Raw genomic sequence first — 25,355 nt, 5'->3', positions numbered from 1 at the left:
ACCTCCTGTTGCAGTACCTGGCTTGTGCCCCAGGACCTCTGCTTCCAATCTAGCTTTCTGCTAACAAGACACCCTAGGAAGCAGACAATGGCCCAAACACTAGGGTCTGCCACTTCTGTTGGAAACCTGGAATGAACTCCAAGCTCCCGATTTTGGCTAGCCCAACCCTGAAGACAGTAGGCCTCTAGGCAGTGAATTAATGGACTGAAGATCTTTTTTTTAAGTAGACAGGCTTAGGAGCTGGGGTAAGTTTGTAAATTACAGTACAGGAAAGAATTAAGAACACAAATGAGAGGTTAAAGGATACAACGTAAAGTTTCACTCATAAACCACAAAAGAGAAACCAAAAGGTACAATGTAACTATCAAGGCAAGATTCTGTCTCTAGTGTACAAGTGCTCATCCAACTTGGCAGGAGGTCAGCAAATGCTGTCTAAAGTTGATAAAACGAGGAGTAGCATTTCAGGCATATGGCTTAGATATGAAAATAATCAGAAAAAAAATTAATTCAACGGGGCTCATCAGTCTGAGTTCAGGAAAGGAAATGCCGTAGACAACTTTCACTACATCCTTCTTACATTTTGATCATGTACATATAGTACTCAACTTAAAGTTTCTTTTTAATTCTCTGCACTGAATCATCATAATATGTGTTAATAAGTACGATGAAAAGTGTTGTCTCTTCTTCAGTAATGCATTTTAACTGGATGCATTCAGGAGGTCCGTAACCATGAGTAGGATTACAGTTAAGTTCTTGTCAATGGGAGGTAGACAAGAATGATGTATGCAACCTCCACACTGATTCCCTTGAAAGACTCTGCTCTCCTGGAATATGGAAATGATTTCAAAGATTTATTTATTGGGCCTGGGGCGATGGTGTAGCAGTGCGATCTCATATGGGTACCAGTTCTAATCCCGGCAGCCCTGCTTCCCATCCAGCTCCCTGCTGGTGGCCTGGGAAAGCAGTCAAGGACTGCCGAAAGCTTTGGGACCCTGCACCCGTGTGGGAGACCCGGAAGAAGCTCCTGGCTTTGGATTGGCTCAGCTCCAGCTGTTGCGGCTGCTTGGGGAGTGAATCATCGGATAGATCTTCCTCTCTGTCTCTCCTCCTTTCCTCTCTGTATATCTGCCTTCCAATAAAAAGAAATACATCTTGTTTAAAGATTTTTTTAAAGTTTTATTTATTTATCTATCTATTTATTTATTTGAAAGTCAGATTTACAGAGACAAGGAGAGACAGAAAGATCTTTCATCGACAGTTTCACTCTCCATGTAGCCACAATGGTTGGAGCTGAGCCCAACTGAAGTCAGGGGCCAGGAGCTTCCACCAGGTCTCTGATGTGGGCACACAGTCCCAAGGCTTTGGGCCATCCTCTACTGCTCTCCCAGGCCACAAGCAGGGAGCTGTAAGGAAAGTGGAGCAGCCAGGATATGAACCGGCACCTATATGGGATCCCAGTGCATGCAAGGTGAGGACTTTATCCACTAGGATACCACACCAGGCCCAGAATACATTAACTACAAAGGTAAACCAGCTCCAACCTTATCAATGACAAGAGCATAGCAACAGGACAGAAGGAGTCTTGCTCGCCGACAGCACTCAACCACCATATAAGCCCTGAACGGACAGTATTTGGATTGTTATGGGAGACAGCCACTGTGATTCTGGTCTTTGTTACAGCAGCTTAACACATACATAATGCATAAAGTATAGCAGTAGGAATGTGAGATCAGTCTGAAGAACAGAATGAGAGTTGGAGCATAGGAGCTAAGCAAGAAAGGCTTGTGCTTGCTGCAGTAAGCTTTAGGCCTAGGTAGAAGAATGACAACAGAAAGCATGCTAGGAAAATCAGCATGAGACAAAATGGACTTGAAAGGAGGGGAATTCAAAGGGAGACAGGGGACAACATTGTAGTACAGAGGGTAACCCATGGCTGACACCGACAGTCCATGTCAAAGCACTGGTTTAAGTCCTGGCAGTTCTGGCGCAGATCCAGCTTCCAGCTAATGTGCTTTGGAAGATGACTAAAGTACTTGGGGTCTTATCACCCATGTCCTAGACCCAGATAGTGATTCTGGCTCCTGGCTCCAGCCTGGCTATTCCAGCTGGGAGATGCTGCTTGCAATGCTTACATCCCTATCAGAGTGTCTGACTCAGAACCAGCTTCCTGCTTACGAGCACCCTGGGAGGCAGCAGCAGGCTCAAGTATTTAGGTTCCTGTCATTTCTGCAAGAGACCAGGACTGTGAGCCTAGCTCCTGGCTTCCATGTGGTCCAGCCTGCATGCTATGGATATGCAAAAGGCAAATAGCAGGTGGAAGATCCTTTCTTTTCTTTCAAATAAAATAAAATAAATAATAAACAATGGGGACGATAGAGTAGTGGTTAAAGTCCTCGCCTTGAATGCGCCAGAATCTTATAATCCCAGCAACCCTGCTTCCCATCCAGCTCCCTGCTTCTGGCCTGGGAAAGCAATTGAGGATGGTACAATGCCTTGGGGCTCTGTATCCACATGGGAGATCTGGAAGAGCTCCTGGCTCCTGACTCCTGAGTTCGGATTGGCTCAGCTCTGGCCGTTGTGCCCGCTTGGGGAGTGAACCACGGGACGGAAGATCTTTCTCTCTGTCTCTCCTTCTCTCTATATATCTGTCTTTCCAATAAAAATAAATAGATCTTTTAAATGGTAATAACAATACTACTAATAATAAACTATGTCATTAAAAACTCACTAAAATTTAGAAAAGTCTTTAGAAACCTAATGTGCATTCAAATTTCATGATGAATGCTCTTCTATAACATTCCTTAAATTGGTCAACTGTTAGTGACGTCAACAAATTCAATAACAGAAAACACTCTTTTTCTTTTTTTGTTTCCACATTAATATTATTTTTCTCTGTATCTGGGGTAAGAAGAGAGATAAAAGTAAAAGCCCCATCCAGCCTCCCACTCATCCCAGGTCCCCAACGTGGGGCATGCTCCAAGGGTCCTGCTCATGCAGTTTTGATAGTTCAACAATTCTGAATTGCTGCCAGTCTCACCACTCCAAGCATGATGAAATCTCTTCAGAATCCACTGGTTGACATAGTCTTTTCAAGGTTGGGGTTCTGAGATCAGCAGTTCAGTTGGAGGGATCCCCAGAGAAACTTCATCTGAGGTGATCCTAGGCCAGATTCTTGTGTGTGCTTGCCAGTACAGGGTCCAACACAGTCCCTCACCCCAATCAGCTTATGCACATGCTGGTGGTTGCATTTGCGGAGTCAGTTCTGTTTCCAGCCCTGTCTTGCACGGGAACCAATGGGTGTTGCAGTCCAGCTGGATCTTGTCCACTTCATACTGGGCCCTCACGCAAACCAATGGGAGCTGCAGCCTAGTTGGGGTGACTCCTCAGAACTTCCATCAGGCCTGCTCCTACCCTGTTTCCCATGCTTGCCAGTATGTACCAGACTTATTCAGTCTGCCCCACGTCCCATTCAGTTCTCATACATGTCAATGGGCATTGAAGCCTAGTGCTACCCAACCTGCCCTATTATCCAGCCCACAGACTTACTGGTGGGTACTGTTCTGTCCAGCCACCCCTGCCCCAATCCTGGTAGAAAACACTATTTTTCAAAGCTGACTTTGGTTGTGAACTCTTCCTTACTATATGTCTTACAATACTCTGGTATCAGCAAGGTGGTTCAATAGGCTAATCCTCAGCCTGGTAGTGCCAGCAATCCCACAAGGGCACTGGTTGGTGTTCTCACTTCTCCACTTTTGAACCAGTTCCCCGCTAATGAATTGGGAAAGCAGCAGATGATGGCACAGGTCCTTGAGCCCCTGTACCCACGTGGGAAAGTCAAAGAACCTCCAACCATTGCGTACATTTGAGGAATGAACCAGCGGATGGAAGATCTCTCTATGTCTCTCCTCTCTGTAAATCCACCTTTCAAATAAACCAAAATAACAACTTTTTTACAAAGTCAAAATCTGCCTTTCAATTTTCCTGGTTTGGGCCCATTTTAATGACATTTCTTTAACTATTTAAGCACCCTTTCTCAGTCTGCAGGAAGGCATTGTGGCCCAGAAGGGGAAGAACCTGTGAGGTTAGCATTCCTCACCACCCCAGTTGCTCAGTTCCCAATGCAACTTCCTGCTGCTGTGCCTGGGAAAGAAGCAGAGGATGGCCCACGTGCGGCAGCTCCTGACACCCACCGCAGAGACTCACACCTGCGGCAGCTCCCGACACCCACGGCAGAGACCCACACCTGCGGCAGCTCCCGACACCCACGGCAGAGACCCACACCTGCGGCAGCCCGACACCCACGGCAGAGACCCACACCTGCGGCAGCCCGGACACCCACGGCAGAGACCCACACCTGCGGCAGCTCCCAACACCCATGGCAGAAACCCACACCTGCGGCAGCTCCTGGACACCCACGGCAGAGACCCACACCTGCGGCAGCTCCCAACACCCACGGCACAGACCCACACCTGCGGCAGCTCCTGACACCCACAGCAGAGACCCACACCTGCGGCAGCTCCTGGCCTCTATCTAGCCTGGCCTCAGAGCCTGCAGCCACCTGGGAGTAAACCAGAGGATGTAAGCTCACTTGATTTCCATCTCTCTTTCTTTCTCTCTCTCTCTGTAACTCTTTCAAATAAATTATTTTTTAAAAAAGAATATCAACTCATCAAAGAACCATAGAAAACACCAATCCTCCTATTATCTTCAACTTCCATCTTGACCATCGTTTATTGTCACTTTTAAAGCAAGTCTGCCAAAAAAGAAACTTGCTTCTTCCACAGCCTGAAGTTCCATTACACAGAACATGATACCACAAGCAGCTAGGCCTAGTAGAGCCCAACAGAACCTTCTGTGAGATAATACCGCTGCATCTACTCTGTCCCACAGGGCAGCCACTAGCTTCAGGTGGCTTTTACCTCTTTCAAAATGATTAGTATGATAAAATGATGGAATTTTAAATTTTATTTAGTTTTAATTAAAGTAGATACATATTGATATTGAAAATTTAAAAATCATATAAATTCATTAGCATTCAATGCACTATAAATTACTTACTAGTATGTTTCCACACATAAATAAAAAAGACCAATTAGCTAGAATTACTTAAGCAAGAAGCTGAAACTAAGCTTGCACAAGTGTTACAAAAGAGGCTCAGCAACCTGACTACTGTAACTTCCTCTCCCCCATCAGAGGTCTAGTAGGAAGCCAAGTACTTTCAATACCAACTATGCTAAACATTCCTAACTAGATTTTCTGGGGAGAAAAAAAAACTCCCTGGAAATTTTAACTAAGAACAATAATACAATACATTAAAGTGATTATAAACCCACAGGGTAAAGATCTAGTCTTGGTTCACCACAAAGTTGACCAAAAAAGAAGTCTTTCAAGAGCTTGATTACAAATCCCAGCCACAGCCAAGCATCTAATGGTGATCATCTACAGCAGGTGGAAACGACTTGATCACAATTCATGCACAGACTGTTTCAGATACATATACTGCAAGAGCAGGCACTCAGATCCCATTAGGAAACCTCATACCTGCATTTACGGCATACTGAGATTATGCACACTTTATAATACTGCCTCAGTTACATAAATGTCCCTTTCCAAATATCTGTCCGGGAAGTGAACACCGGCAATGACTGACAAAGCTCTCCCTCTCAACCGTTTTCATTACTAAACATTAAAAACACAACTTTCTCATTTCAAGTATTGTTTTAAAAAGTCCGATGACTTTTAAAAAGTGCCAAGGACGTGACTCTATTTCTCTTTTGCCTTTGCAGTCCTAGCACAGAGCTAAGCACCTGCAGCCCTTAACACACTCACGGGGAACCTCTCCTGAAGAACCTGGGCCGGAACCCAAACATTTTTGCAGCAAAACAAACAGTATCCTTTCATTCCATTTTCCACGAACTATTTGAAGTCCTCTGATACAGTGAATAATCAGTATGTATTAGGCAGGAAGGGAACGGATAAGTATGACTTTATTTTAGAAGATTCAAAGACTACTTTTTAAAAAATGTTCCCAGATGCCAAGTTGATTACAGATCCAATGTGTAGGACAAACATGAAAAAGCAAGAGGGGGGGGCAATAAAAATATAAAAACAGGGCAACTGAAGATACCACGTGGCAGAATCCGATTATTCGCAAAGTTAACAGCCAAGAGAGAGCTATAATGCTGCCCAGTTGCAATTATGTATGCATCGCGTTCTTTCTGGTCTCCTCAACAGACGGCGACACTATATTTCAATTTAAAAAAAGAAAGTGACACAGCACTCATCCCACCCTAAAATTATCATCAGAAGAAGAAATACAATAACTGAAGAGAATGGTCTAAAGAAACTTCCTCCCTTGGTTTTTAAAGCCAGCGGTAGCCCGAAACACAGTATTTTTTGCTGGATTCGGGAATTCTAAACGCCCCCAAAACACAAGTCTCCCGGGAACAGCGTCCCGCCTCCGCCCCTACCCACCCTGGGCCCATTCTGTCCTCCTCCGTCCCCCACGGAGCTTCCCACCGGACAGCAGCCCGAGAAATTTCTCCCCGCATCCACAACAGCAGGATGCTCTCGCCTTCCTCCCCTCCCCTCGCGGGTATCAGACAGCCGCATCTCCCTCCGGAGGAAAACCCGGAGGGCGGGGGAGGCGAACAGGAGAGAAGTCCACGGAGCAGGAGGAGCAAGGTGAAGGACCGCGGGGGCCAGCCTGCGGTCCCCTCGGCTCCCTGCCCAGCGGCCAGGCCCACCGTGAAGTCACGCCCCTCGCCGGCCCAGGCCGGACCCGGGCCGCGCCCCCTTTTCGCCGGCGCGCCGGGGGACACTGAGCCCCAACAGCAGCGGCGGCGGCGGTGACCCCAGCGCACCATCTCCCCGCCGCCCGTCCTGCCAGGGACAGGTCCCGGGGCAGCCGGTGGCCAGCGCCTGCAGCTCGCCACCACCGTCCCGGCTCCGCAGGAGTCCTGCAACCGACGCGGAGTGGAGGTGGGGGCGGGGGCCGGGGCTGGCCCCCAGAACGTTCCGGACGGTCCAGGGGACCCTGTCCAGGCCTAGCCTGCCCCAACTGCCCCACACCGGGCGGGGGTGGCACTTACTGCGGAGATTGTGGATCAGCTCCGAGTGGCTGGCGCCGCCGGATTTCCAGGCCATCGCTAGGCACACTCGGAGCAGGTACAGAACCACCTTCAGGGCGGCGACGGTCCCCAACAGTTTGGCCAAGAGTGAGACCACCTCCCACACGGTCACCGCCCCGCTCGCGTCCCCGCTGGAGGAGCCGCCGCCGCCGCCGCCGCCGCTGCCGCCACTGCGCGCTCCCGGCATCCCCCGCGGCACGCATGCGCCCTACGACGCCGCGCGGCCCGGGGCGCGGCCGGGCGGGGCCGCTAGGGCGGGAAGGCCTGGTGCGTTCTGCCCCGGGCGGCGGCCGCTGCGGGCTCCCGAGGGCCGCAGGCTGAGTCGGCGGCGCCGCAGCCGCTGCGTGACCCCTTCCCGAGGCCTCGGGACTGGTCGCCCGGCCTGTGCCTGGCGGTCCCCGAGCTCGGCGGCGGGATGACAGGCCGATCTGTGCGGCGGCTGCTGGCGGCTCCGTTGTCGTCGCCGCTGGGTCAGCTGAGGCGAGCGGCGGGTCTGCTCCTATAGCTGTCCAGATTGTTAGACGGTGGGGGCTTCCTGAAGTCCTGCCTCACCCAACCCCGTTGACCAACGTTTCGGTGGAGGAGACTGGACGTGAGCTCACGGAGCTGGAGCCGGGAAGGACCCCGACTTCTGCGACCGGCTCTGCCCCGAGCGCTCCAGTCATTAGCTTTTGTGACTGGGGCCTCCCTGTTAACCCTGGATTGTTCTCAACTCCAGAGAAGCACACAGGCGCGCGGGAGAGCAGCGCTCCTGGGGGCGTGGTGAGGGGGAATGCTTGGCTCCTTCAGAACAAAGGGAGCAAGCTACCGTGGGGGACAGGTAGCGCAGCGTCCTAGGGCTAAGGTGTCCTCGCAACACGGGTGTGCGCTTTCAGCCCACAGAGCCTCAGAGAGGTCACTCCCCGTGTGGATGCTAGCTGTGTCCCTTGAGAGAGAACCACTGGCGTGGACACTGCCTGCGGCGTCCGCATCCCTGACTCCTAAACTAGCATGGAGACTGACAGAACCCAGCCACCACTTAGTTTAGTAAACTTTCAGGAAACCAAAATAAAAGTCACAACTGATATTACAGCAGCCACAGATTTGAAAGTCTAGTTCTTACCAGAGCTTGTCTAATGTGACGTTCCAAACAGACGCAATTCCTATTTTGTGGGACTCTGTGATCAGAAGTGGGAACACACACAATTGTTCTTTACACCGACGTCTGATAGGAATAAGATCGTTGGTGGGAAAAAGAATCCCTTTACCAGCTGCCACCTGCACGGTTACAGATTCCTGAAGGTCTTCAGCCGGAGAGTCCTCGACAGGACCACTGTCCTAGGGGCGTGACACGTCCACACAGTGCTTCCACAAACCGTCCCTGGGAAGTGGGACCACCACTTGAGGACAGCAACCCATCTCAACCTCTCTCCAAGAGCCGACACATAGAAATGGAATGTCATGTTTCTGGTATTCAGTAGGATTCACATCGTAACTGCAAAGGAACTGCAACAAAAGAAAATGAACAGAGAGGGGCTTGCATGATGGCTCAAAGGCTAAATCCTCCCCTTGCAAGTGCCAGGATCCCATATGGGCGATTCATGTCCCGCTACTCCATTTCCCACCCAACTCCCTGCTTATGGCCTGGGAAGGCAGTGGAGGATGGCCCAAAACTTTGGGACCCTGCACCTACATTAGAGATCCAGAAGAAGCTCCTGGTTCGTGGCTTTAGATCGGTTCTGACATTATACATTAACAATGTAGCCAAATAATTTGGGTACGAGGCTCAGGTTAACAAAATAGGCGCTTTCCTGGAGAAAGTTCCTTGAAAATTTAAGGATTTTGTGTTCTTTGATATGCACAGTGCCGCGCAAGCGAATATTGAGGTCTTGGTGGAAAGGTGGTTTCAAATGGAATGATTCTGTTTCATAAGCTCTTTAAGTTTCACATTGCACAGTTAGTGCACAAGTACGTTGTCTCGGTGTTTCTGTGCTGAAGTTGCGTGTCAGGCGCAGGTCCCACTGCACACAAGCCGAGTTGTGCTTGGTCGTGTTCACAGCCACCTCTGCCATCCCTGGTCGCTGACGGTCCAGTGCTCCTCACTGTCTGCACAGCCGGCCGATGAGGATTGGCTCAGTGCAGCCACCGTCGCCCCGGCGTGGCCCGACCCAATCAGAGCTCCGCGGGAAGGGGCGGGCCCGCGAGGCGCGCGTTGTGCCGGACAAGTATCCGCCGTGGTCCCTTCAGGCATGGAGGAGCTGTTGTATGCCAAGTTCGTCTCTCAGAAAATCAGCAAAACCCGCTGGCGGCCGGTGCCCCCGGGGAGCCTGCAGATCGCCGAGACCTTCGCCACGGGCTCCTGGGACAATGAGGTACCGCTGCTGGTGGGGCGGGGGTGCCAGGTGCGCGCAGGCTTCTCTGGCCGTGCTCGCCCTTCGGGGGTCCTCCCCGGCCTCGGTGTGCCGGAGCCTCCCGTCTCCCCGTGCTTTGGAACCTAGGTAGATTTCAGGCACTGTAAATTTCATTCCCTTTACGAGCGTTGTTGTTGCTGTCATCTCAAGAGGAAACTTTACCGCTTTGTAGGAAAACCATGTTTCCCTGTGGTCTGTCGGGGATTTCGGAAACTCGGACTACGATGGAGGCTTAGAAGGAGACCATCGCTTGCTGTGCGATATCAGACACCACGGCGATGTCATGGACTTACAGGTAAGTGTGTGGAGTCGCACTCTGAGCTAACGCGAAGCTGGCTTCTCTAGGTGATGATTGGCCCGATATAGATTCTGTGCTCACTGGCACGGTCAGAGAACTTGGAAAGAAGTAGGTGAAAAAGGGTTTTAAGTTAATTACCTAACTCCTATATACAAACAGTATTGACAGAGTTTTACGTAACTTCGTTTTAATTGCATGCCTGTGAATCAAATATTATTTCTCACCCTCTAGAATTATCTTTTGAGCACACACTACTAAGGATCTCTGAAGTTTGTGGAAAATGCATGTTGTGAAAAAGACTGCACAGGTTTAGAAGTTTTTTGTATCAAAATAGTCTGTCTTTTCATTTTCCACAAACGTTTTGAAGTATCTTCATTTCTGACATACTGTGCAGGGCAGGTGTTTTTGTTTATGTGAAATCCAAGTTACAGAGAGAAGAAGGGACACAAAGAGACACACACTTCCATCTACTTGGTCACTCCCCTAGAAGGCTGCAGTGGACAGGGCTGGCCCAGACCAAAACCGAGAGCCCAGAGTTTCTTCCAGGCCTCCCACGTGGATGCAGCGACACACACACTTGGGCCGTTTGCTGCTGCTTTCCATTGGCATCGAAAGGGAGCTGAATTGAAAGTGGAGCACCCGGGACTTGAACTGGTATCCATGTGGGATGCTAGCATCACTGGTAGAGGCTTAAGATCCTGTGCAATAGTGCTGAGCCCTGAAGTTTACTTTTCTTTCTTTGTTTTTTTTTTTTTTTTTTTATGATTTATTTATTTTTATTGGAAAGGCAGATATACAGAAAGGAGGAGAGGCAGAGAGGAGGATCTTCTGTTCAATGATTCACTCCCCAATGGCCGCAACAGCCAGTGCTGTGCCAATCTGAAGCTAGGAGCCAGGAACTTCCTCCAGGTCTCCCATGCAGGTGCAGGGTCCCAAGGCTTTGGGCCGTCCTTGTCTGCTTTCCAAGGCCACAAGCAGGGAGCTGGATGGGAAGTAGGGCTGCCGGATTAGAACTGGCACCCATATGGGATCCCAGCACGTTCAAGACAAGAACTTTAGCTGCTAGGCCACCATGTTGGGCCCTGAAGTTTACTTTTCAAAGAAAACTTTCTTGAATTCTAGTCTAAGTAGAATTAGTGCTGTTTCAAAATATATGTATTTAAAGATTTATTTTATTTTTTATTGGAAAGTCAGATAGAGGAGGAGAGACAGAGAGGCACATCTTCCATTCGCTGATTTACTCCCCAAGTGGTCACAATGGCCAGAGCTGCACTGATCCAAAGCCTAGAGCCCAGAGCCTCCTCCAGGTCTCCCAAGTGGGTATAGGGTCCCAAAACTTTGGGCCATCTTCGACTGCTTTCCCAGGCCACAGGCAGGGAGCTGGATAGGAAGCGGGGCTGCCGGGCTACAAACCAGTCCCCATTTGGGATCCTGGCACATGCAAGCCAAGAACTTTATCCACTGGGCTACTGTGCCAGGCTAAGATATTAAAAAAAAAAAACATTTTGGAGAACTCCCATGCATTGATTCATTTACCAGATGCCTTTAGCAGGCAGGAACCAGGCGCCAGACCCTCAGTTCAGGTCTCAGTGTGTGTCCCTCCGTGGGTGGCAGGGACCCAGTTTCTTGAGCCATCGCTGCTGCTTTGCAGGCTGTGCATTAGCAGGAAGCAGAAGTCCGGAACCAAAATTGGTCATAGAACCCAGATCATGGAAACTTGAGTCTGTCAGCCCACCATCATAGCAAGCCAAATGGCCACTGCATTCCAAGACTCAAACTAGGAGATACAGAGACTGGGGGGAAGAGACAAGGAGAGATCTTCCATCTGCTGGTTTACTCCCTACATCACTACAACAGTGCTAGCTGGGCTGGTTCAAAACCGGGAGTCTAGAGCTATGGCTGGGTCTCCTATGTGAGTTCAGGGAACCAGGCTCTGCTGCCTTCCCAGGTGTACCAGAGGAAACTGGATTGGAAGTTGAGCAGCCAGGCTTCAAAGCGGTGCCCAAACGAGAGGCTGGCACCATAGACTTGGCCTTGCTGACCATGCCACCACACTGGCCCCAGACTTAGAGATTTTAACCATCCATGCTTCCAGTCAATAGTAAGAGGTAGGGATTAAAAATTAGGTTTTCAAATCCCAGTTTGTTCTCAGAGTCTCAGCATTCTATAAAAACCTGCCAGGCCTAGGAATGATATTTGAAGCTTTATTTATCATGGTTCGAAGCAATTATAGACAAATGAGTTAGAAAAAATTAACTGTCATTTTTTTCTTCAGAAAAATGCCTTTATTTGTATAGCAGTGTTAACTTTTAGGCCCAACAAATTTTATTTGCTTGGCATTTATAGAATTGTTATATGATTTGCTATAAACTTAGTTAAACCAAATGGGTTTCATCCCTACAAGTATTTCTGAATCCATAATAAGAAATTTTTCTGTTCAGTTTTTTGACCAGGAAAGAATTGTAGCTGCTTCATCAACAGGATCTGTAACAATTTTCCTTTACCATCCAAACAACCAGGTAAAGAAGTTTAATTTGAAAAATGAATTTGTATCTTTTTTTTAAAAAAAACTTAAAGAAGATTGTAATTAATTTAAAAGTCTTGAGATATGAATGGGGAGGTTTTCACTATACCCTTTGTATTAATTTAACTTTAAAACCATGTTTTTGTGAGTTATTACTGCACTAGAGTAAATTCAATACATTCTGTTAGTTTGGATGTAACACTTGGGTGATATAGCTCTTAATTGGCCTGTGATTTCTCCTTTTTAAGTTCCTATTCTAGTCTTTGTAAGAAAGAGCAGCTGTTAGTTTAGGCATGGTAGCAGAGAGCATGGTAGGCTCTTTTGCCTCTGGCCGGAACTCAGGTCTTCATCAGAATACAGTTTGTGCTGTGAGAAAACTTAACAGCTAATTCTCAGAGCTTTCTTGTGTACTGAAGCCCAACAGTGAAGGCAGTTCTCTGAAATAACTCCATTAGCAGTGACATCGTTGGAGCTGCTGGAGGAGAGTGTGGATTTAGGATTTTGGGTTAAACACCCCCTTGCTTATAGGCATGCCTAGTGAATGTAATACCCAGATGCTCTGAAGTTTTTTTTTTCCTCAGTGAAGTCTCTTAGGAAAGGCAGTAGAGATTTACTTGTTACATACACTTATTTCCCATGATTGTAAAGCATATATTAATTTGAGATAAATGTGGGACATCATTAAGACACATTGCTTTTGAACCTAGAACTATGAGGGTCATTCCTTCTGAGTATTGATACTATGACATGCAGAGGAGAGGGAGAGAGTTACACTTAATAAAAACTAGGAGTTAGACCTTAAAATACTCTGGTCGCGTGCTAGTGCCCTGGTGTTTGCTTTAATTACTTCTGTCCTTGTTTCTGATGCCTAGACGCTGTCAGTCAGCCAGCAGTGGAACGCAGCTCACTATCACACAGGTCCCGGCAGTCCTTCCTATAGCAGTGCGCCATGTACGGGAATTGTGTGTGACAACCCAGAAATTGTTACGGTTGGAGAAGACGGTCGAATCAATCTCTTCAGAGCTGATCATAAGGAAGCTGTAAGAACCATAAGTAAGAAGAATCGTCCCACGTCTTTTCTGTTACACAGAATACTAAATAAACACAAGGCCAAGAGGGGGTTATAAATACACAAGGCAAGTTCATAAAAGTAACTGACCACAGGAGTGAAAGATAACATGCCGGACAAGGAGTGGCACAGAACCAGATAGAGGTCAACAACTATTTGGAGCAAACATAGTTTGACCTGACTTTAATTATTTAAATTAGAGAGACAAACAGTGAACCCAAAAAGGTAAATTGAGCCCAGGTTGTGAAAATTCTGTAATGCTAAACCACAAGTGTTACGTATTTTTTAGCTGGAAAACTAAAGAGGCCTGAGAAGGTTTTGAGCAGGGGAGTGATAGTCTCCAAGTCTTGCTTTTGCAGAACAATCCTAGGATGGTGCTCTGAGCAGCACTTCGCCCAGACTGCCGGGGCAGTTGCTAAGCACCAACTTAGGCCCCTCAGTCAGCATCCCCGGAGAGTGAGCCAGGAATCATGTTTGTGTATTATTTGCTACAGATTTTACTTCTGAAATACTTGACATATCATTATTAAGAATGCTTGCCTGCTGGTTTAACATTTATAAGTATAGATTAAATTATATCCCATGAAAATCTAGCAATTCAAAGAAAAGGATCATTATCATAATGGCAGTCAGGGAGGATCTTTTGGAGATGAAAAGAAAGACGAATAGATTTGAGGTGAATTAGCAGAATAATGCAAAGAGTAAGATCTACAGGGTATACCGAGTTTGGGTTCAATGTAAAATAGAAGTTCAGGGTCAAGGACTTGAAAAAGCTGAATATAGAAGAGCTTTATCAATTATCAAAAACACAGGGTCACAGTCCTAAGAGCATGTGAGGGAAGGTATCTGTGAAAACGGTTCTCCGTTAAGAAAGCGGCTCAGATGTCAGAGTTCTGTTTTTCAATCCAAGCAAAGTCTAAACCTATACATTACCACATGTTTTTCTGTAGACGTAAAAACCAGAATTCATTGGAAGCTTCATTTGTGAAATTTCAATCAGTAGGTGTGTGATTTAACATGTCCCTAAATTAAAAGGGATCCATTAACATGCATACCATTTTTTAAATTTGTAGACAATGCAGATAGCAGCACACTCCATGCCGTAACCTTCCTTCGCACTCCTGAGATTCTCACGGTAAATTCAATTGGACAGTTAAAAATATGGGATTTCAGACAACAAGGAAATGAGCCCTCGCAGATATTATCACTGTAAGTGCTGTTGCATAATTTCAGTAGTGTAATGCAATATCAGTTTGTTCAATCATTTATAGCAGTTGACTTCAACCCAGATTGCATTTTCAAATGATGCCTGATTCAATTTGATAGTGTAAGCTAACTTAAACTTGAGAATGCCAGGCTTCATGTAGTAACTGTGTCAGAAACTGTGCCATTGAATCAACATGCAAACATGGAATTTGGGAATCACAGGTGATGCCATAGTGTCTACCCCAGTGTATGGTATTTGTAAAAACCTAAGGAATGGAAATGTATTTTATGTGTCCTACCATCACAGTATCTTGCTTCCCATGTCTCCAGATAAAGAAAGGAGTAATTTTCACCATGAATTTCAGAAGGGTTTTTTGTTGTTGTTGATTAGAAGGATATTTAGTTAATTTTCTTACTGTGTCTTTTCTTAAAAAACAGTATAGATCGTTGACATTTATTGTTTTTTTAACATACTGTGATATTTAAATTCATGTGTACAGTGTGTGATGATGAGATCGGGGTGATTGAGTATTACCTCCTTTGTCATTTCCTGGTGTTGAAAACATCCCTTATCCTCTCTAGTAACTATTCGAAATAGTCAATCAGTTTTTGCCAACCATTTATCCTGTTGTGCTAGGTAGAACATTAGAAATTATTCCTTCTATTCATCTACCTCTCTGTGCCTGTTAACTGTCCTCTCTTCAAACATCCCTTCTCATAAACCCAGCCCCAACTCTGGCAACCACTGGTATATTTCAGCTTTTATGAGACCAACTTAAGCTTCCTGTAAGTGAAATTATGCAGTGTTTCTCTTTCCGTGCCTGATTTATTTCACTTAGCATAATGTTTTCCAATTCCATGCATATTGCTGCAAGTACCAATTTTTATTATGGTTTCAGGCTCTGTTTAGCTCTGTGTGTGTGTGTGTGTGTGTATATATATATATATATATATATATATATATCTGTATCATACTTGCTTCATCCATCTGCCTGTGGACACATAGAGTAATTCTGTGTCTTGGCTATTGTGAATAGTGCTACAGTAAAGATGGGAGTACAGATGGTTCTTCAACGTAACAACCCCAATTCCTTTAGATATATACTAAGTGGTAGGACTGCTGAATCATGCTAGTTATATTTCTGAGACTGTTTATATGGTATTTATTTCCATTTTATCTGAAAGACAAAAAGAGAGCTTCCCATTGATGGTTTACTCTCCAAATGCCCTTAAAAGCCAGGAATGAGCCAGTCCTCAACTGTGCCTAAATCAGGAGAGTGGCCCTCGGTGCCAGTCTTCCCCGTCGATGGCAGATATCTAACGACTTGGGGAGTCACCTGCTCTCTCCCAGGATGCACATGAGCAGGAAGCTGGCATTTTGACCGGGCACTCTAGCATGGGAGCAGGTGTCCTGGGGGCGACCTAACTGGTACACAGAATACCTGCCACTGTTCTAGTTTGTGCTGGGGCTGTGCTAAATTCCCACCAGGAGTATATGGGAATTGCTCTTCGTTCACATTTTTCTTGATTCATTTCTTTGGTGATAACTGTTCTAACTGAAATCAGTGGATAGTTCATTGTAGTTTTTTTTTTTTTAAGATTTATTTATTTTTATTGTGAAGTCAGATATACTGAGAGAAGGTGACACAGAGAAAAATATCTTCCATTTGATGATTCACTCCCCAACTGACCGCAAAGGCTGGTACTGTGCCAATCCAAAGCCAGGATCCAGGAACTTCCGGGTCTCCCACACGGGTGCAGGGTCCCAAGGTTTTGGGCCATCCTCGACTGCTTTCCCAGGAGACAAGCAGGGAGCTGGATGGGAAGATGGGCTACCGGGATTAGAACCAGTGCCCATATAGGATCCTGGCACGTTCAAGGCAAGGACTTTAGCCACTAGGCCATGGCTCCGGGCCCCTCATTGTAGTTTTTGATCTGGTTGATTTTTTTTTTTTATAACACCAAGTTTTTTATTCATTTCAACTGATTGTTTCATTTTGTTCAATTAATTAATCTTAAATATTATTATTATTAAAGATTTACTTATTTTTCATTGTAAAGTCAGATATATACAGAGAGGAGGAGAGAGAGAGATCTTCCATCCAATGATTCACTCCCCAAGTGACCGCAATGGCCGGTGCTGTGCCGATCTGAAGCCAGGAGTGCAGATCCTCTGATCTGGTTAATTTTTTTGGCATCATTAAGATTGAACCTGTAGCTCTAGCCATTGATAAACTACACTTCACAACCTACCTGATGGCATTGTGTTTCTCCCAAAAGGACCGGAGACCGAGTGCCGCTGCACTGCATTGACAGACATCCCAACCAGCAGCACATTGTCGCTACCGGAGGCCAGGACGGGATGCTGAGTGTCTGGGATGTAAGGCAGGGTACCATGCCCGTGTCTCTGCTGAAGGCTCATGAGGCCGAGAGTAAGTAAGATGCTGCTTTACATGATGTAACCTTCCATCAGTGAGACTCACGTACATCATCTCACATCGTGGCTTTTCTCTTCTTATTAAGATTTATCTTTTTTTTATTGGAAAGACAGGTTCATATGGAGAAGGAAAGACAGAGGGAAAGATCTTTCACCCACTGGTTCGCTCCCCAGACGTCCACAATGTCTGGAACTGAACCAGTCCTGAACTGGGAAGCAGGGGCTTCCTCTGAGTCTCCCAAATGGGTGTAGGATCCCAAGGCTTTGGACCATCCTCCTCTGCTTTTCCAGGCCATAGGCAGCAAAGCTGAATAGGAAGTGCAGCAGCTGGCACATGAAACAGTGTCCATATGGGTTTCCAGCACTTGGAAGTGGAGGATTAGCCAATTAAACCATTGCACCGTACTCCCACCACCCAACATCATAGCTTTTAATCACTGAATTATCTACATTTAAATTGTCAATCCCTTGTTTTATTTGATATTTAACTTCTATAGCATGTTTTATTATTTGAAACTATAATGAATATAATTAGTCTTAAAATTGATGGTTCAAAACTTTTGCATAATTTTAAAAGCTGTAATATAGGTTTACCAAATTGTTCTGTATAAAAATACCAATTTATTAGGCCCAATGTGATCGCTTAACTGGATAATTCTTCCCTTTAAGGGCTGCAATCCCGCATATGTGCCTGTCCATGTCCCCAATGTTTCACTTCCCATCCAGCTCCCTGCTTGTGGCCTGGGAAAGCAGTGGAGGACAGCCCAAAGCTTTGGGACTCTGCACCTGCATCGGAGACCCAGAAGAGGCTCCTGGCTGCAGATTGATTTGGCTCCGGCTGTTGCAGTCACTTGATCAGTGAACCAATGGATGAAAGATCTTTCTCTTAGTTTCTCTGTAGATGTGCCTTTCCAATAAGAAAAAAGAAAAAACCCAACTCTTTATTTTAGCATATTGTGTGACAATGTCCTTTAACAGTGTTATGGAAGCTATTGTTAATATGTGCTAATATTTTGGGGGTGTATTCTATTGTCATGATTTTCTGCCAGAAATGTATTTGATTATACTGTCATATGATTCACAGTTATTGTCATTCATTTTCTGGCTAATGCCCAGATAGATTCCCTTGGCCTCTTTTCAGTGTACAAGATGCAGTCTTTTGGGAACTGTATTATGCTTTTGATTCCGAAGCTTTTTGGGGTTTATGGTGTGAGCTAAGAGGTTCATGGAGCATGCTGCCTGGAGACAGGGTTTTTTTGTTTTGTTTGTTTTTGTTTGCCTAAGATTTATTTATAGCTAGAAGTAAGTGCCTTAGTTTCTGCCTTTTAGTGTGGGAAGTGCACTTCCACCCTTCCAATCCCGATCATCTCTTCACGTGTTCTGAAGATGGATCCCTCTGGCACTGGGATGCCTCCTCCAACGTCCCTGAGAAGTCCTCACTCTTTCATCAAGGTAAAGCATCTTAGTGAAGATTCTCTTCTGTATTTTGATTGTGTTTTCTTAAAAACAAAAAGTTTATGTATTTATTTGGGGGAGAGAGCTTCTATCTGTTGGTTTATTCCCCCAAATTGCCACAGACTGAAACAGGGAGCTAGGAACGTAGTTGAACTGGAAGGACTCAGCTCCTTGAGCTGTCACCTGCTGCCGCCCAGGCCGTACATTTGCAGGGAGCAGGAGTTGAGAGTGGAGCCAGGCTCTTTGACGGGAGATTTGGGTGTCTTAACAGTGAGGCCGACAGCACATCCCTCTTCCTATGCTCATTATGTTTTTTTTTTTTTTTTTTAAGATTTCTTTTATTTTGATTGGAAAGGTGGATATACAGAGAGAGGAGAGACAGAGAGGAAGATCTTCCGTCCGATGATTCACTCCCCAAGTGAGTGCAACGGTCAATGCTATGCCAATCCGAAGCCAGGAGCCTCTTCCGGGTCTCCCCCGCGGGTGCAGGGTCCCAAAGCTCTTGGCCGTCCTCGACTGCTTTCCCAGGCCACAAGCGGGGAGCTGGATGGGAAGAGGGGCCGCCGGGATTAGAACCGGCGCCCATATGGGATCCTGGGCATGCAAGGCGAGGAGGACCTTAACCACTGCGCCACCGCGCCGGGCCCTCATTATGTTTTTAAATACCAAATTACACAATGTCTTGGTTTTGTTTTGTTTTTAAAGAGTTCTTTTTACTTGTAAGTCAGAGTTACAGAGAAACAGAGAAGAAACATAGACAGATCTTGCATCTGCTGACTCACTCCCCAAATGGCCACAACAGCCAGAGCTGATTGAAAGCTAGGAGCCAGGAACCTGCTCTTGGTTTCCTGTGTAGGTGCGGGGACTGCAGGACCTGGGCCATCCTCCCCTTTTTTTCCAGTCCATAAGCAAAGAGGAGCTGCCAGGACATGAACCAGCATCTGTATGGGATGCTGGCGCTTACAGGTAGAACATTAGCCTGATGCACCACCTCACCAGCCCTGAGAGTCTAATATTTTAGCATCAATGAATGTCAGAATGTTTCTGTTCTCCAGCAACAGGATATATTTTAATACTGTAAATCTTGAATTCTATGAACTAATTGCTGATGTCTAAAAACATGCTTCAAGTGCAGTCACTTCAGACAACCAAGGTTCTTTGTGAGTGACATTGACCTTGGCCCACAGGGTATGCACAGGTAATGCACTTTTATGTTGCATTGCCAAAACAGGGTGTTTGTCAGGCAAAACTAGAACTTTTATGTACTAAGGTGCTAGTTTCTTCTCAGCTTGAAAAGCCTTGTCTGCGGAATACTAAAGTCAGTGCCAGATAAAGGTTAGCCAGAAGCAACGCACTGTACCCCAGGGTTTGGTTCTGTTATTGGTTGCTTCCTATTTTTCAAAATTGCTGTGTTAAAGGATTTCCCCCCCATTAATTCCAACGTGTTCACTTATCACTGACTACTGTGTGATCGACACCCTTCTAAGTGTTGGGACCTACAGCAGCAAACAGGACAAGTCAGTGTACCTGGAACAGGCAGCCCAAGGGGGCACACAAGATGCTGTCACTTAGAGTCCACTCAGAATCAAGGCTTTAGAAGGCTTTCCAATTAGAACATGTGCATGGGTCCCTGCATGGTAGCCTAGCAGCTAAAGTCCTCACCTTGCCTGCACCAGGATCCCATATGGATGCCTCTTTGTATCTTGGCTGCTCCACTTCCCATCCAGCTCCTTGCTTATGCCCTGGGAAAACAGTAGTAAACAGCCCTGCACTTCTGCAGGAGACCCAGAGGAAGCTCCTGGCTCCTGGCTTTGGATAAGCTCTGCCTTTCCAATATAAATAAATAAACTAAGGAATAAGTAAATAAATCGATCTTTAGAAAGTGTGCAGATGAAAGAATCTCAACTGAACTTGAGCTGTGGTTATGCAACAAGGTGGAGGAATCCACCCTGGGTGGAGGGTTAGGGGAGGGGTGGGGGGAATCCCAGTACCTATAAAACTGTGTCACATAATACAATGTAATTAATAATAATAATAGTAATAATAATAATAAAAAGAAAGTGTGCAGAAGCAGCAGAGCTGGGAGAGCAGCTATCAGAAATCAAAATCGGAAGGTGTTAGTACCTCAGCTGCTGCCGTGTGGGAAATGCTGTCGAAGCTGGTTCAGGATCAGCAGAAAAGATGCCTCCTCATGGAGACTGGGACTGCTGCTGTGTTCAAAAGCCTGGAACAGGAAGGGGGCTGCTTCTCTGCCGCCCACCTGCTACAGTCGCCCAGCAGTAACGCCTCCTGTTTGCAAGGGAGCTGACCCCACAGGACAGAGGATCTCAGAAAAGTGGAAAAGAGGACGCAGGGGCCAAAAACAAACGAACTGGGCCAAGTACACTGATACCAATCAGTGTAGAAAAGGGTAAAGCAGAACAGGGAGATGAAAGAATGAGACAAGGCGGGGGAGCTGTCCTAGTGAGAGGTCCAAGGAGAGGCGGCAGGTGTGAGTCACGGGAAAGCCGTCTGGACAGAACAGAGGGCCACTGTGGCTGCGGCTCAGCTGCACTGCAGAGTGGCTGAAGATAAGGACAGACCTCTGGAGGCCTTGAGGCGGACTTCAGATTTCATGCTAAGTGTGATGGCAAGCCACCTGATGAGCCAGGGCTGGCAGGAACTGACCTGTGCTGCCAGTGAGTCAGTGTGTCTGCTGTGGCGCAGACTACAGAGGAGGGGGAGAAAGTGTCTCCTTACACTGATTCTTTTTATATAAAGATTTATTTATTTTATTGGAAAGGCAGATATACAGAGAGGAGGAGAGACAGAGAGGAAGATCCTCCTTCTGGTGATTCACTCTTCAAGCGGCTGCAACAACCGGAGCTGAGCCAATCCGAAGCTAGGAGCCAGGAGCTTTTGCCGGTCCCTTGTGGGTGCAGGGTCCCAAAGCTTTGGGCCGTCCTCGACTGCTTTCCCAGGCCACAAGCAGGGAGCTGGATGGGAAAGCAGGCTGCCGGGATTAGAACCAGCACCCATATGGGATCCTGGTGTGTTCAAGGCGAGGACTATTAACTGCTACGCTATTGCACTGGGCCCTGTTGCAGTGATTCTAACAGAAGGGCATAAACTACAGGGGCAGGAAAGTGGGAAACAAAGGGGGGAAATTGATGAAACCCCAGAAAAATTCTGAAAAGCATGCAGTGTGTAGAGTGTGTATGCATATCTTTTTCAGCTTCAAGTATGGAGAAAAAAACCTTTAATCTAAACAGCAGGTATTTGGTTGCTAATTCTTTCCACTTCTACTCCCATTATATTGCACTTGAAATTTCAGTACTTAAGGAACCTAGTTGGAGAAGAAACAAAGCTGGTCACTAGATTCTGTTTGTTACTACTGAGAAAGTAAAACATGCAAAATATGCAACGTGCCTTTCATAAAATTCTAGCCTCTGGCTTGCTAACAGGCAGGAGCAGGTGGTGGCTCAAGCACTTGGAGACCCAGGCTGAGTTCTCAGCTTCTGGCTGCTGCTTAGTCCAGCTCCAGCCATCGTGAGCCTTTGCGAAATTAAACCAGCAAAGTAGAGATGTCTCTTGTTTCTTTCCCTATTTCTCTGCCTTTCAAATAAAGAATAATGATCCTTGATACTACTTTTTTAAAAAAGAGAATATATCCAGAAATACATCTATACATTTCTATTCTTTTTTTCTTCTTATTTACTCTACTTACCTTCTGGCTATTTTGGTGCCTTTCTGAGACTTTCCATTAAAAGGTTAACAGAGTAGGGCCCAGCATGGTAGCCTAGTGGCTCAAGTACTCACCTTGCATGTGCCAGGATCCCATGTGGGTGCCAGTTCATGTCCTGGCTGCTTCACTTCCCACCCAACTCCCTCTTGTGGCCTGGGAAAGCAGTGGAGAACAGCCCAGGGTCTTGGGACTCTGAACTAGTGTAGCAGACTTGGGGAAGGCTTCTGGCTCCTGGCTTCAGATTGGCTCAGTTCCAGCCGTGGGAGCCACTTAGGGAGTTAACCAGTGTATAGAGGATCTTTCTGTCTCCTCTCTGTAGATCTGACTTTACAGTGAAAATAAATCTTTAATAAAAAAAATTAATGGAGTAACAGGCTCAAATTTAATCTTCTGTTTTGTCTCAAGACTTTAAGTTTCTTATCTGCGTTATCCCATGGAATATCACTGAATAAGCCATTGGTCAAAAATGACTAAATGGTAATGGAATTATCAGCCTATTAATTCTGAGAATTTAGCAAGTTGAAATCGTCACCTCACGTAAGTAGATGCATCTATAGATATTTGAAAGTGTGCTAATACAGAGTTAGTCTTCAGAGGTTTTTTTTTTCCCTTTTTTCTCCCAGGGGGAAGAACCAGCACGTTTCTGTCTCATAGCATTAACCACCAGGTTAACGCTCACCAATCTCTAATCAGTTCTTGGCTTAGCACTGACCCTGCGAAAGACCGCATTGAAATCACCAGCTTGCTCCCCAGTAGGACTCTGTCTGTGAACAGTTTGGATGTTCTAGGTCCTTGCCTTGTGTGTGGAACTGATGCAGAAGCAATTTATGTTACTAGACAACTTTTCTCATGAAAGTATGGAGGTAAAATGTACAGATAGCCTTGTTAATCCCAAACTGTGTACAAATTTTATTATTAGAAAATATGAGATTTTCAGAATGTCAATAAACTGTGGCTGATATTGATGTTCAGCTTTGTCCTGGTCAGTTGGATCCTCTCCACAGTGGTTGCAGAACCTCATGACACCTGGATGGTACACCGTTGGGAGCATGCGCACGGGCATCTGAGGGCTCCTCGTGCCTTCACGTAGACTGCTGCAGGCCGCTGTGGCACCAGCTCTTCATCATTGCTGCTGTCAGGCCACCAGTGGGGCCCTTTACTATTCCTGTATAACTTTTTAAGAACAGATTATGGGTGGCATTAGTCAATGCTAGCATTTATTTTTCTTGCAGATATTTTTCTCAATCCTTCCACATTTTATTTCCTTAATTATTTTACTAAAAATTTTGAAGATGAATTGAATGCAGCAAAAATGACTAATTTATAGCTGAATTCAAGGTTTTTTTTTGTAAAGTGAAAATGTTTTTTGACAATTGCATTCGTTAGGATAGATTTGAACATAACTCTATCAGCTACTTAGATCTAATTATTTTTCTTTAAAAGGATAAATAAAAAAAGGATTTTGCTAAGCATTTTTGCTTTTAATTTTACGACACCCCTGCAGATTGCTAAACCAAACCTTGTGTAATAAAGTAGAATTTGATTTTGGTGAGTAAACTGACTTCCAAACTAGATTTTGAAACAAGTGTGTTAATACTATGATGATGTGTTAAGAGTAAAGTTTACTGTCTTTATCCATATCCAAAATGTTAATAATGGCCTAACATGTAATATTTTAAGACAGTTTCATGGCACTGTCCAAAGTTTACTAGATTAAATGCATTATTGATGTAAAACCTTAAAGTCAAATCATTGCAATTACATACTTGAAGTGTGTATTCATTTTTTTAATACCAGTAATAATTATAATAGAGTTTTGCTCTACAGTTTCAATAAATATTATACAATTTTTTGGTGCCACTTAACTGCAAGGATTTTGCGGTTTTGTCAGTACTGTATATGTATATATATAGAGAAAGTACATATCTATGTATGCTTTTTTTGCTGTATTTGGGTCAAAGTACTCAGTGCTTTGAATTCTAAAGATTGGAAAAGAAAAAATATATTATTGATAAGAATTTTTTAAAAGATTTACTTGTTTTTATTACTAAGCAGATATACAGAGAGGAGAAGAGATAGAGAAGAAGATCTTCAGTCCAATGATCCATTCCCCAGGTGAGCACCATGGCCGGTGCTATGCCGATCTGGAGCCAGGAGCCAGGAGCCAGGAACCTCCTCCAGGTCTCCCACGCGGGTACAGGATCCCATACCATTGGGCCATCCTCAACTGCTTTTCCAGGCCACCATCAGGGAGCTGGATGGGAAATGGGGCTGCTGGGATTAGAACCGGTGCCCATATGGGATCCTGGCGCATTCAAGGTGAGGACTTTAGCCGCTAGGCCACGCCGCTGGGCCCCATTGATCAGAATTTTTATTTCTAGTTTTGTTGGTAGAACTCTTTTAATAGAGAAGAACATTTTGAAGTACTTACAGTCTGAAAGTTCTCTTTTGATACCCCATTTTATCCATCAGTGTATAAGACTTATATAAAAGTGGAAATACACAAAAAAGTGAAAATATCTTTGTGGTTGCATGGATAACAATGAGCTCTTTCTCAGCTCTTCCTCATTACCCTAAGCTATGACGTATAGCATAATCTATTTTAATTGTCTGCTCATTATGATATCACAGGGTCTCAGGTTCTAATTTATCACTGCTTTGTTGTTTGTGTAACCTGTATTTCTTTTCAAATTTGTTTAAACCTTTGTCATTTTTGTTTTCTGACATAATTCCATTTTCTTAATTTGCAACATCTTTTTATATAATTCTTTTAGAAGAATTTTTTGCCTTTGGTCTCTGATACAAATATTTTTCAGTTTAGCTGTTGGCTACGTTTGTGCGGCTTGCTCTACAAATTTGTCATCTGCATATGATCAAATCAATTGATTTTTTTCTTTCCTTATAATTTCTCCCCTTGGCATCATGCTGCCCCATCTGAGGTTTATATAGATGTTAGTCGGGGCTGATTGTAGCATAACGGTAAACCACTCCTGCGGAAGCCTGTTTTGGTTCTAGCTACTCCACATCCAGTCTAGCTCTTTGTAATGCCTAGGATGGACATCACAAGAGGGAAACTTTTTGGCCCCTGCCATGGATGTGGGAGACCCAAATCAAATTCCTGT

At 45.4% G+C, this 25,355-nt stretch overlaps 2 protein-coding genes across 6 annotated transcripts in view; one reads left to right on the top strand and one right to left on the bottom strand.

The window, feature by feature from the left end:
- PCMT1 (protein-L-isoaspartate (D-aspartate) O-methyltransferase) overlaps positions 1–7,350 on the bottom strand; it is a 41,841-nt gene extending 34,491 nt beyond the window's left edge. For 2 of the 5 annotated variants that reach the window (XM_040965180.1, XM_040965183.1), the window contains exon 1: positions 7,092–7,350. In XM_040965180.1, the coding sequence (XP_040821114.1) occupies positions 7,092–7,317 (226 nt within the window). In that variant the 5' untranslated portion in view covers positions 7,318–7,350. Of the gene's footprint in view, positions 1–3,037; positions 3,073–7,091 lie in introns of those variants that run through there. The other 3 variants (XM_040965181.1, XM_040965182.1, XM_040965184.1) reach the window with 2 other exon arrangements.
- Positions 7,351–9,321: 1,971 nt separating this feature from the next.
- Positions 9,322–23,198, top strand: NUP43 (nucleoporin 43). Its single transcript, XM_040965448.1, has 8 exons — positions 9,322–9,481; positions 9,693–9,815; positions 12,260–12,337; positions 13,215–13,395; positions 14,485–14,620; positions 16,898–17,049; positions 18,384–18,506; positions 22,857–23,198. The coding sequence occupies exons 1-8, from the start codon at positions 9,359–9,361 to the stop codon at positions 23,084–23,086; spliced, it is 1,146 nt and encodes a 381-aa protein (XP_040821382.1). The 5' UTR covers positions 9,322–9,358; the 3' UTR covers positions 23,087–23,198.
- Positions 23,199–25,355: the final 2,157 nt, after the last annotated feature.

The sequence above is a fragment of the Ochotona curzoniae genome, unplaced genomic scaffold, assembly GCF_017591425.1.
Source record: "Ochotona curzoniae isolate NIBS_2020 unplaced genomic scaffold, NIBS_Ocur_1.0 scaffold_3890, whole genome shotgun sequence".
NCBI classification, from domain to species: domain Eukaryota; kingdom Metazoa; phylum Chordata; class Mammalia; order Lagomorpha; family Ochotonidae; genus Ochotona; species Ochotona curzoniae.
Note: the sequence above shows the minus strand (reverse complement) of the source record. Positions and strands in the feature narration are given on the sequence as shown.

Excerpts from the sequence above, each read along its gene's own strand:
- NUP43 (XM_040965448.1), top strand. The coding sequence starts at position 9,359 with ATGGAGGAGCTGTTGTATGCCAAGTTCGTCTCTCAGAAAATCAGCAAA. Across the intron at positions 9,482-9,692 it reads CGGGCTCCTGGGACAATGAG|GAAAACCATGTTTCCCTGTG; the intron begins GTACCGCTGCTG and ends ACCGCTTTGTAG. Across the intron at positions 17,050-18,383 it reads GAAGGCTCATGAGGCCGAGA|TGTGGGAAGTGCACTTCCAC; the intron begins GTAAGTAAGATG and ends TCTGCCTTTTAG.